The sequence below is a fragment of the Monodelphis domestica genome, chromosome 5 (genome assembly GCF_027887165.1).
Source record: "Monodelphis domestica isolate mMonDom1 chromosome 5, mMonDom1.pri, whole genome shotgun sequence".
NCBI lineage: Eukaryota > Metazoa > Chordata > Mammalia > Didelphimorphia > Didelphidae > Monodelphis > Monodelphis domestica.
The window spans coordinates 227,951,909-227,964,062 of record NC_077231.1 but is presented as its reverse complement, the minus strand read 5'-3'; the positions used below and the strand labels follow the sequence as shown (position 1 = coordinate 227,964,062).

The following is a 12,154-nucleotide window of genomic DNA, read 5'->3' as shown; positions in this document are numbered from 1 at the left end:
TTTAGAATTAAGATTTGGTCCATGTCTTTTCCTTTTTATACCTGGGTCCAAGAAGGACGGGAAGAAGTTGGTAAATGAATGGGAGGGGAAAGGTGTCTCAATAAAAACCATCTGTTCCCCTTCATTCTCTGGTGTCAGTTAGATTGTCCCTGTGAAGGTTTTTCTTGGGAAAAGCTGGTATCATCCTATGGCCTTAGGCCATATCTTCAGGGGAGGCCAGCTGGAGATGTCCTCGGGTTCTTGAATAAAAGTGTGTGGAAGCTCTCTTTATTTCTCCCCTGTCTTTGTCTTTCTGTGGCGGTCTGTCTGTCCTCTCCTTAGATTCTAAGTCAAAGGGTCTTTTTCTAACTTGGTGTGGGGGCAGGAGACCCTGCCACTCTCCCTTCAGTTTTCTTTGTTCCATGTATTTCTGAGGGATCCTGGTTAGAGAGGGGTTTCTCCACTTCTTTGGAAGAAGAGATGGAGGGGATCTCTGGTGGCAACATTGCCAGGGTGGGGGCAGGAGGCCTCATTGTAAATTAGTTTCTATCTTGTCCTTAGTGGCTGGTTCTCTGTTTCCTCAAGTCTCTTAGGAACTGATCAAGACTCAAAATCCTTCCCCTCCTGTTTGAGGCAGCATTTTTCTTTATCTATTACCACCCTCAAGTGTAAGGGGTGTGGTTTTTCTCTCAGGCTCTCCACAGACCTGACAGAGGGATTTCAATAAACTGAAGAGTCTTAACTCAGCTGGCTATCCTTTCCCTGCCCACTCTGAGTTTGGCTTTAGGAGTCAGACTGGCCCTAATGGGACGTGGGGACTATGATACATCACACTATTAACTCCACCTCTATTCCCTTCGAATAGGTGAAATGAGGTTTAAAAGAGCATCCAGGGTAGCCTTGGAAGGAACAGGAAGTCACAAAAGGGCAAAAGGCTACCTGAAGTGGGAGGTTTTGTGAGTGTGGGGGCAATCCCACTACATTTGCATTGATTCTGGTTTTCAGAGCAGTGAAGAGAACAATTTGGATCTTTTTTTAAAAGCAGCAGTTGGCTAGACTTTCCTCCTCCTTCTTCATTCCATTTCAGTCTCCCTAAACCACTACCCATCCAGTCCTGAAGGGTGATTTGGTTGGCGGGGAGAGAGCCTGGAAAAGGGGACTCAGAATTACTTCTTTCCAGGCTTTTCTCCTTCATGCCTCCTTTCTCTCTCCTCCCCCTTCTCAGTGCAGTCCTGCCTGGTGACTAAATGGGAATTTTGGGATCTGGGGCTCCCTTTGTCCCTCTGCGCACTCCCTTCCCAAGGACAGAGGCAGCTGCAAGCCCTCAGGGCCCCCCACATGGCCCCATCCATCCCAGACAGGTTCCGGATCTCTGCTCTAGGGGAGGGGGCCTGGATGTCCTCAGCTGCTGGCTCCTCCTCCCCTCCCCCAGAGCTCTGCTCAGCTGTCAACACTCCATGTCTAACCACGGTCTGGCCCTCCGGCAGGGCCCCCTGCTCTAGCCAGTACAGTGGCCAGCACGCCTTCCTACACTGACAGCCCCCCACTCAGACCACAGGCTAGGCAAGAAGACATTCTGCCCTTCAGCATCCTCCCTGCCTCCTTGCCTAAATAAGGGAGCTGCAGCTGGAGGGAACCAGCTGGCAGGCTAGGGGGAGGGGCTTGAGGAGAGAAGAGAGGGAGAATGGGGCGCTCTCCTGTGGGGCAGGGTCACTGCCGGGGCGCTCAGGCAGCGGGTATTGGCGAAGGTGCAAGGTGAGGTTCGTCCATGTGCTCCTCCCAGGGAAGGAGTCGGGAGGAGTCAAACGCGTCCCCCCCCACTGGAACCTTATTCTTTAAATCGGCTCTATTCTACCCTTATCTATTATTTCCCCCGGCTGCAACCTCGGTCACTTGAACTGTCTCCCTCCCCCCATCACTGCTCTGCGTCTCGTAGGCCTTTGATGACCAGCAGTCTCAGGGTGTTCTCAGTTCTGTGCCTCTCGGGGTGTGGGGGGCACAGCTGAGGTGGAGGGGAAGGGCAGGGTAGTTCTTCTCGAGACCCCAAGCCTCAAACCCTGCGCCTGTCCCACTCCTCCATGGCTCTTTGGCTTCACCAAGGCACTGACAGCTTCGACCAGTTTTTGGTCCTAGTTTCACCTCTCGGGTTCTCGGGCGACTTCTGCCCCTTCTTGTCTTTACATTCTCTCTAGAATTTTCTCCTCTGGCCCTTCAGATAGTTAAGTATTATTTATTTATTCAGTCCCTACTCTGTGTTTGGCACCACAAAGAAAGTACAGATCCGGTTCGGGTCCCCACTCCCTTTAAGTCCTTGTTCCTTCACCATCCCCCTCCATCGCCCCACCCCCAGCCCCGGGACCCCGCTCCATGTGGCGGTCTTCTCGCACCTGTCCCCTAGTCCTCCGGGTTCGCGGGTCTCCTCCCCCTTTCCCTGCGCACTGAGTCTCCGGGGTTCCTAAGTATGGCGAGGGGAGGGAGCGAGGATGGTGGCTGGGGGAGGTGGCGGGGGGAGCGTTCTGTCTGGCTCAGCCAATGGGAGCTGCGGGCGTGCGGCGGGAGGAGAGGCGAGGGTGGGGGACCTAGGAGGGAGGTGGAGGGTGTGTGTGTGGGGGGGCGCAGAACGTTAACCCCTCCAAGTCCGGAGCAGCAGCCGGAGCCGCAGCCTCGAGCCATCGGCGCTTCCAGCACAGCAGCCAGCTGTCCGCGCAGTCGGCCGGGAGCTGGGGTGCCCTCCACACCCGGCCAGAGAGCCGGGAAGCAGCGCGGGCTCCTGCGGCGGGGCGGGCAAGGCAGGAGGGCGGGCGCCGGGAGCGGACAGGTGTGCGTGAGGGCGGGTTGGCCTCGGGAGCCCAGGCGGCTCCAGGCTGGGCCCCCGCCACACGTTCCGAGACCCGGCCTCGCCCAGCCCGTCCTTGGCTTGGGCGAAGGGCGACCGAACCCTGAGCCCGGGCCGGGCCGGGCCGGGCGGCCCGGATCTTGGTGTCCGGGGCCGGGCCGGGCGGGCTAGGGGTGGGGTAGGGTGCAGGGGGCCGAGGAGCCGCAGCGCCGGCCCCGCCCGGCCCGCCTCATGGGCTCAGGATGCCGGTCCGGAGGGGCCACGTCGCACCGCAGAATACCTTCTTGGACACCATCATTCGCAAGTTTGAGGGCCAGAGTGAGTGCGGGGTGGGCGGGATAGGGCGGGGGCGCGTTGAGGCGGCTAGGATGCTGTGTATGTGGGGAGAGGTTGGGTGGGGGGAGGGGGCGGTGGCCCCCGATTGTGCAAGGGGGTGCTAGAGTGGATGGAGGATGTAGGGGGGCGTGCCCAAGGTGTACATTAGAGAGTGTGCAAGGAAATGTGTAAAATGAGGGCAGAAGGCTATGCCAGCTGGGAGGGGGCTTTGGATGGAGAACAAGAGGATGGGATTGGGCGTGTGCCAAGTTTGGTGCAAAGCCGCATGTGTGTGGGGGTGGGGTAGGGGTTATATATCTTACCATTGGGTACTGTGTGTGACCCTAAGAGTGAAGTGAGAGAATCGAATTGCACACATTATGATTCTGTGTGTGAGAGAGAGATCTGGAGTATTTGGGGTTCTTATGGATGATCCTAAACCTGTAGGATGTATACCTAGGAGAGGAGAGGAGAGGAGAGAGAGAGAGAGAGAGAGAGAGAGAGAGAGAGAGAGAGAGAGAGAGAGAGAGAGAGAGAGAGAGATTTGTGTGTTGTGCATAACCCTTAGTGTAAGGGATGTATATGTGTGCTTGTGTGAGAGCCTCCTGCTGTTCAGAGACCATAGATATGATCTGATTATACAGAGGTGTGTGACTAAGTATACAAGGTGTGTGCAACCCTGAGAGTGGGTGAATGACAAAGTCCTGGAGTAGTGATCCTTCCAGTGTTGCATATGGGAGAGTGAGAGGCTCCAAGTGTACTGAGTGAAGACATCCAGGGTGTTCAGAAGCTATGTATATAACCCTGAATGTGTAGAGCATTTGTGTCATGATTCAAGGGCCACTCACAGACTATGCTAGGCTTGTTAGGCAACAACAGCTTCTTTGGGAGGGATTAGGTTGCTTGCTCTCTAGTTATCACATGAGAGTTGAGACTTGGGACAAGATTGGGCTGGGAGGGGGTAGTGTGAGATCCTGAGTCTTGGGGTGTGTGTGTGTGCCTACCTGGCAGTGTGTGAGGTATGTGTCTATGTGTGTATGTAATATTATGGAGCTGATTTTGAAGCATATATAATATATCCTGTTTTCTGAGCTTTAACTAGGGGGCCCCTCAGAGATTGGGGAGGGGGAATCTTGCTGACCAGAAGAGACCACTCAAAAATCCATGTGGTGGTGTGGATGCACATGTGTTGCTGATACCACTAGTATGACCTGTGACAGTGAGAACAAATGGGAGAGTATGACATTCTTTGCTTCATGACCCTACAAGGAGGGCAGGACAGGCACACTGAGTGCTTGTATCAGCGGGGGTGTCTGTCCTTCAGGGATGGGGGCAGGGAGGGGAAAAGAATCATTGCCCAGAGATAAAGGAACAGGATGATCTCAGGGTGGAGGAAAGAGGGATTTTGGTGGAGGGCAACAATGCGGGGGCAGGTTTGGAGGGCTTTCCGTTTTGCAAGAAGACTGGAAAAAGGTGCTGGACCAGAAGTCAGGAGACCTGGGTTTTCGTTCCAGCTCTACTAGCAACCAGCGTTATGCCGGCCTCAGATCCTTTTTAGAAGTGAGTAGGGCTCAAATTGTTACAAGCAACAACCTTTAAACTAGTTGTGTGACGTTGGACAAGTTATGCTACCTCTCTGAGTTTTAGCTTCCTCCCCTATAAAAGGAGGGAGTTTGGCTAGCTGATCTCGGAGGTCCCTCCCAAGAGGTAGGAAAAGGGGCAGTGGAAACTCCCAGCTTTCTTCAAGTCTTAGGGACTACCCTTTTTTGACTGTGCAGCTGATAGCTAGTACTGGGTATTCCCATCTCTGTTTTGTTTTCCCCCTGGGCCTTGACTAAGCCAGAGATGGCCTCAAAAGTCCTTAGATGAAACAGTAAGATCCTTGCATTGGGACTAGACCCTGACATTGAGGGAAGAGGATAAGGAATGGAAGGAAATGAGGACAATCTTGGGAAACTGACTCAAAGTTTTCCAGCTCTGACAGGAATAGACTCCCTGGAAGTGAGAGAACAGTGTAGCCTTAAGAGAAGAAGAATCCCTGTCAGGCCCAGGAACCAGATAGTCTCCTCTGGATTCTCTTGAGAATAATTCGAATCCCACATGCCCCTTAGGAACTCTACCATGAATTGGGGGTCCTTGGAGTTTGCTGCTAGAGAAGAACTCTTACTTCCTCATTCCAGGGTCGTAATTGTAAGAGGGACAGGGTGAAATGTCACTTCTGCAGGGTGGAGAGAGGAGGGTACAGAAGGGTCTGATCTCAATGCAGCAGCCCCAGGTTTTGTCTGGGGAGTGGGGCAGGCAGGGAGACAGGGAGAAAGCCCTTCTTTATGCTGCAGACCTAGCATTAAAGACCAGCTTGGCTGGAAACTTCTGTTTATAAAAAGCACTTATCCCTGAGAGTGTCTTCCCTGGCACCTCTAGGGATAGTAGGCGATCCTTTTCTCTGTTCAGCCTGACTTTTGAGGGGGGGGGGAGGGAAAGTGGTGTAATGTGTGTGACATGTCCCTAGCTAGAACTGGTCTAAAGGGGCTTCCCTTCTATAGTGGGAAGCCCAGGTTTTGGAAAGTCCCCCCAGTTCAGCCCCTAGAGGAATACCCCAGATACATGCCCCTGTTCTCTGTGGGCCAACCTGACCTTGACAGGACCCATCTCACCCCCTCCTTCCCCTCATTTCCTTTGCTCTATACAAGCCTTATTATTTGTGCTTTTGTAACTCCTAGGGATCCAATCCTGAGGCTCCACTTCAATGCCCACCCTACTCCCCCTTCCCTATGACCTCATGGTTTCTCCCAGGTCTTAATATTCTCTTTAATCTTAAACCTTGCCCGTTCTCCAACCACCAATTTAACTCCTTTCGATTATTAGCTTGTGGGGAGGGAGGACTGGTAGCTGACTAAGAGTGGGCTTCAGCAGGAAGGGCTCAGCATATGCAGGAGAGTTGGGGGATCCCCAGGGAGGGATTCCTTTGTTATGAGGGAATCCCCAGGGAAAGGGATGTCCCCTGGAGCTGCAGTGCTGTTGTTTGAATAGTGAGGGGTGGGTAGGAAGAAGCAGGAACAATTAAACTGAAAAGTAGGCAGCTGGAGGGAAAGGGGTATTTTGTATTTTGTACCCCCCTACCAAGCTGGCAGTCTGGGAAAGAGGGGTAGGGGGGGAGGAGGGGCATCCTCTCATGGCCATCTCTAGCCTGATGTTTATCCCTTTGATGCGGCTGCTGACACACGTTGCTAACACCCGCCCCAGGCTGGCCTCAGCTCAGGGTGAGGAGCAGGAGGGGGTGGAGAGCTTGGCTTGCTGCCCAGAGAAGCTTGTGGTGCCAACCTGTGGGCATGGGGCAGTCAGGAACTGGGGGCTCCTGCGGTGGGGTGACGAGGACTGGACCCTTTAGGGTTCTGGAGGTTGTCTCTGCATCTGGGTGACCCTATCTCCCTTCCTTCTCTGTCCTAGGAAAGGGAATTTTGGAGAATTTTACCTCCTAAGCAGAATGTTTAGGAATGGATTGTCTAATGTAGGGCTGGATAGAACCTTGAAATATCTCTCATCACTCCATTTTGCAGATTAGGAATCTGAGGGTCCTGTAGAGGAAGTGACTTGCCCACAGTCACACAGGTGTCCAGAGACAGGGCCCAGGTCTTCCCGCCCCCAATTCAGCACTCTTTCTACTAGCCCACAGCACCTCTTCTTCAGCTTCTCCACGGGCAGGCTTTCTGTTGTGTGTATGAATCTTGGGGAGGGGATAAGGGTTTCCACGAGGGAAGAGGCGTCCTCTCCGCCCCCTCCCACACCACTCCTTCATGTGCTTCTTTTCCAACCCAGGCCGAAAGTTCATCATCGCCAATGCCCGGGTGGAAAACTGTGCTGTCATCTATTGCAACGATGGCTTCTGCGAGCTGTGCGGCTATTCCCGGGCAGAGGTGATGCAGCGGCCCTGCACCTGTGACTTCCTGCATGGCCCTAGAACCCAGCGCCGGGCCGCTGCCCAGATTGCCCAGGCTCTGCTGGGGGCTGAGGAGCGCAAGGTGGAGATTGCTTTCTACCGCAAGGATGGTAAGGATCCGGGCCGGGCGATGGGGGGAGGGCCCAGAAGAGGTGCTGAAATGAAAATCCCCACAGGGCACGCTTTGGAGGGGGGATTGCGTGGTTGCGCTTCCCGTAGATGGAATTCGGGAGGATGAGGTGGCGCTCTAGTGGCAGGGCTGCTCTGTGCCCTAGCTTTAAGGTAGGGGAAGCCTTTCTTCTAGGACTAGGTCTCGCTCCCCCTCCTCGAAGCTTTCCTGTCCTCTGGTGGCTTTGGGTTCAGGGCCAGGGATGGGGCAGTGGCCGCCCGAGAGGCTCCGAGCACCTCGGAACTTTTCTCTCCGTCGAGAGCCTGGAAAAGATGCCGTTGAAGGAGAGGAAAGGGTGCATAGAGTCCTTCCCTGTCATGCTGTCCCCCGTCAGGCTTCCTCTTGTCCCCGGACAAAGCCCCCATTCCCTCCCTCCCTCCCAGGGGCTGTCTCTTCTTCCACTCGGGCACCAGGTGTCTCTGCTCAGTTACAGCCTCCAGGCTGAGCTGCGCCGTACTTCCGGAGACCAGATAAACAGCCTGGGGGTCTGGGCTGGGGAGAAAGGGAGGCGAGCTTTCGGTCCCGTCGAGGAAGGAGGACGCGGCCCTAGTAGGCAGGCTTGCAGTGTGGACCGGGTAGCGTCAGGCACGGAGCTGGGACTTCGGAAGGCACTCAAAAGACCAGAGACGCCAGTGCAGACACGTAGCGGGTCGCCTTCCCCCCACCATCAATCAGCAAGCGCTGATGACTTAGCGCGGGTCATACATCACGTCCAGGCGCATGCTCCTGGGGTCGCGCGCTGTTCTCTGTGACGTCTTTTCCTATTTGAAGTGGCCCTCCGAGTGCACTTTAACCTGCCGACTCCATAAACACACGGGGGAGGACGTAGTTCTTGCTTTATGGTTTTTCTTGTGTGATCACCCGTGTCTGTGCCAAGCTAGGGGCTGGGCCTGGAGTGAGGAGGACTCGAATTCAAATCCTGCACGCCCGGCAAACCTCCCTGCCTCAGTTTCATTATCTGTAACTTGGGGAGAATAATAGCTCCCACCTTAGGATTGTTGTGAGTCTAAAATGAGATAATGTATGTAAATGGCTTTGCCAACCTGAAAGCACTATATAAATGCGATCATGAATAGACATGACTGTTTCCATGATCAGATCCATGTTAATATATTTGATCTTTTTTTTTTAAATAAAGCCCTTACCTTCCATCTTAGAATTAATACTGTGTATTGGTTCTAAGGCAGAAGAGGGGTAAAGGCTAGGCAATGGGGGTTATGTGACTTGTCCAGGGTCACTCAGCTGGGAAATGTCTGAGGTCAGATTTGAACCCAGGACCTTCTGTCTCTGGGCCTGGCTCTCCATCCACTGGGCGACCCAGCTGCCCCAATAGATTTGATCTTATAACTTGTCATGGAAGAAGAGAGGATTTAGAAATGTGAGATCTGAATCTCTCCACTTTATAGATAAGGAAATGTTTCGGAGAGGGCCTAGCTTACACAGCTAGTCAGTGGAAGAGATGGGCAAGTTCCTCTTGATTCCAAATCCAGTATTGTTTCCACTGAATTGATCCAAGATGGTAGCAGAGCAGTACATGGCGCCATGGATCTTGTCAGTATCATTACTGAGGAGCCCGCCCTGACGAACCCTTTTAGGGCACTCTGCGGTCTGGCCTCCCTCAGACTCTTGTTGTGTGCAGCGATCGCGGGGTGGTTATAAAGTCTATTCTAGTATGGAGGCACCGTCCTGCCTCAGCCGAGTTAGAGCCCCAGCTGGCCCATTGGTAAAAGTGCCAAAGGAGGGGGGGGCAGCTGGGTGGCTCAGTGGATGGAGTGCCAGACCCGGAGATGGGAGGTCCTAGCTTCAAATCTGGCCTCAGACACTTCCTAGCTGTGTGACCCTGGGCAAGTCACTTAACCCCCATTGCTTAGCCCTCACCACTCTGGTCTTAGAACTAATACACAGTATTGATTCCAAGACAGAAGGTGAGGGCTAAAAAGCAAACAAACAAACAAATAAGCAGTAAGTAGGTAAGGGTTTAACAAAAAGTGCCAAAGGGAGGCCTCGGGGGACTTGCAGGGATCTTCTGGTCCAAGCTCCTCTTTGGGCAGAAGAGGAGAGAAGGGACTGCGCCTTGTCCCGGGCTCCTTCCTCTGTCCCGGGGCTGATCTTCCAAATGGAGCCTGACGCAGATAAACCCCACCCCTGCCCTCCCTTCCAGGCCCCTCCAGGGGCTCTTCCCGAGGTCCCCCCAGGATCAGGTGTCTCCTTCGGGCCACCGTTTCCCCTGTGGCTCCCCTCTGCTCTCCCTTTCGTTCTGGGGCCTCTGTGCTAAGGCGAGGGTGAGGAAGGATTCCCTCCATTAAAATGCTCCCTGCCGCGTCCCCCCAGGCTGTGGGCATCCCGAGGCCCTCCAGGGACCCTCTTCCGCGGGGCGCCCTTTGAGGGCAGTCAGGGCTTTGCCCCGAGGCCCTGGGGTGGGGAAGAGGCCGGGGCAGGAGGATGGGGAGGAGGAGGGGCCGCTCGCTGGCAGGCGCCGCCATCGACAGCTGTGCAGCGTCCGCGTCTCCAGCCTCGGTCTGCGCAGTATCAGGGCCTCGAGCCAGACAACCCCATGAATCAGCTGCCCTGGGCAGGGTGTGCGGGGGCTGGGGCCGCCCGCCTGGTGGAGGGGTGGAGAGGAAGGCTTGGGCATCCGGACCTCTAAGGAATTGAAAAGCCGGGACCGTGTTAGGTTGAGAGGATCACGGCGAGTGAGTGAGTGAGGGAGCCCGTCAGTCAACAAGGTTTATTATTATCTTTTTTAAACCCTTACCTTCTGTCTTAGAATCAATACTGTGGACTGGATCTAAGGCGCAAAGAACGCTGAGGGCAAGGCTGTTGGGGTTAAGTGACTTGCCCAGGGACACACGGCTAAGAAGTGTCTGAGGTCACAGTGGAATGACTCATTGGTTACAGGAAGGGGGTGGGAGGAGGGGAGGGAAACCACGTGATTCATGGAACCATGGAAAAATAGTCTAAATCAGTTAATTAATTAATTAAAAAAAAGTATCTGAGGTCAAATTTGAACTCAGGATCTGCCAACTCCAGGCCTGACTGTCTATCCACAGAGTCACCCAGCCACCCCTCAACGAGTATTTTTAAAGCATCTCCTATTTGCCAAGCCCTGAAAGCTGAGCCTTTCAGTAATACCTGGCACAGAATGTCAAGTTGGCATCAGAGTCAGAATCCAAAGGCACGCAGTATTCTCGATGCCTCCTGCACCGCAGAGAGGGGCTTTGGGGGTGCTGCTGCTGACCCCATGCGCTTGTGTGTGTGTACCCGTCCCACGAGGGCATCTCCCCAAAGGTCCCTGTTTTCTTAGGGCTCGATAGAGAAGGTCTTGGGTAGGGGAGGCTCAGAGTTCATTTGGTATACTGAGGGGAATGCCTGGCTAAATGGGAGGCTCCGCACCCACAGGGCTTGGACCAGGAAAGGCAGCAAGAATCTGGCCCACTCAGATGAGCCCGGGAGATTCTCTTTGTCTCTGTGGCCGTGCCTGGAGGGGATGCTCCCCGGCCTGCTCTCCTGGAGCTCTGGCCTCTGTGGGCACGGGAGGGTGGAGGGGGCTCCTCTCCCGTTGGTGTGCCCAGCCTGTGTGTGACTCACTCCTAGAAGTGTGTATTCCCAGGAAGTTGTGTTTTCAAGGTTTTTTGTCTCTCGCTTAAAGAGCATGAGCTCATCTCACAGTTTCTTATCAGCTTCTCTGTCTCCTGCATGGCTGTGTCTGTGTCTTTGTCTTTCCATGACCCTATCGTTCTCCTGTGGACCGTGTATCTTTGTCCTCATCTCTCGGGCTTATCTCTCTGCTTCCCGTTTCTAGGTTTCCATCAGCATCCCCATCTCTCGCCCTCCTCTTGTTAATCCTGGTCCTTCCTTCTCTGGCCCCGATCAAAAGTCTCCGTGGCTCTCAGGGACATTGTCTCTGCCTCTTTGTTTCTCAATGACCCTAACTGGTCTTTGTCTCTGTTTTCCCTTGTATTCCCAACTCTGTGTCTGCATCACTTGCCTTTCTGGTTCTCCCTTCCCCCTCTTAGTACCTTCTCTTCCTCTCTTCCTTCTGGGTCCCAAAGCCTCTACATACCTTGTCTTTCTGTCTCCCACTCCTCTATGGGTCCCTGTGTCTCTGCCAACTCCCCCAGGTTCTGTCTCTCCTCCCCTCTAGGTTTCTGTCTCTCAGCCTCCCTGGATCTATCTCCCCCTCCTCTCTGGGTCTCTGTGTGTCTGCACCCCAGGTTCTGTCTTCCCTCCCCTCTGGGTTTCTGTCTCTCAGCCTCCCTGGATCTATCTCCCCCTCCTCTCTGGGTCTCTGTGTGTCTGCACCCCAGGTTCTGTCTTCCCTCCCCTCTGGGTTTCTGTCTCTCAGCCTCCCTGGATCTATCTCCCCCTCCCCTCTGGGTCTCTTTGTGTCTGCACCCCAGGTTCTGTCTCCCCTCCCCTCTGGGTTTCTGTCTCTCAGCCTCCCTGGATCTATCTCCCCCTCCCCTCTGGGTCTCTGTGTGTCTGCACCCCAGGTTCTGTCTTCCCTCCCCTCTGGGTTTCTGTCTCTCAGCCTCCCTGGATCTATCTCCCCCTCCCCTCTGGGTCTCTGTGTGTCTGCACCCCAGGTTCTGTCTCCCCTCCCCTCTGGGTTTCTGTCTCTCAGCCTCCCTGGATCTATCTCCCCCTCCTCTCTGGGTCTTTGTGTGTCTGCACCCCAGGTTCTGTGTCTCCCCTCCCCTCTGGGTTTCTGTTTGCACCCCAGGTTCTGTCTCTCCCTCCCCTCTGGGTTTCTGTTTGCACCCCAGGTTCTGTCTCTCCCTCCCCTCTAGGTTTCTGTTTGCATGCCAGGTTCTGTCTCTCCCTCCCCTCTGGGTCTCTGTGTGTCTGCACCCCAGGTTCTGTCTCCCCTCCCCTCTGGGTTTCTGTTTGCACCCCAGGTTCTGTCTCTCCCCTCCCC

The 12,154-nt window shown here is 54.5% G+C and overlaps 1 protein-coding gene across 4 annotated transcripts in view; it reads left to right on the top strand.

Moving 5' to 3' along the window:
- The first annotated feature begins 1,636 nt into the window (after positions 1 to 1,636).
- Positions 1,637 to 12,154, top strand: part of KCNH2 (potassium voltage-gated channel subfamily H member 2) — a 56,730-nt gene continuing 46,212 nt past the window's right edge. Inside the window, exons 1-2 of one of the 4 annotated variants that reach the window (XM_007504613.3) lie at positions 1,637 to 1,734; positions 6,947 to 7,177. In XM_007504613.3, the coding sequence (XP_007504675.1) occupies positions 7,048 to 7,177 (130 nt within the window). In that variant the 5' untranslated portion in view covers positions 1,637 to 1,734; positions 6,947 to 7,047. Of the gene's footprint in view, positions 1,735 to 2,567; positions 3,134 to 4,537; positions 4,691 to 6,946; positions 7,178 to 12,154 lie in introns of those variants that run through there. The other 3 variants (XR_473193.3, XM_001371325.4, XM_007504612.3) reach the window with 3 other exon arrangements.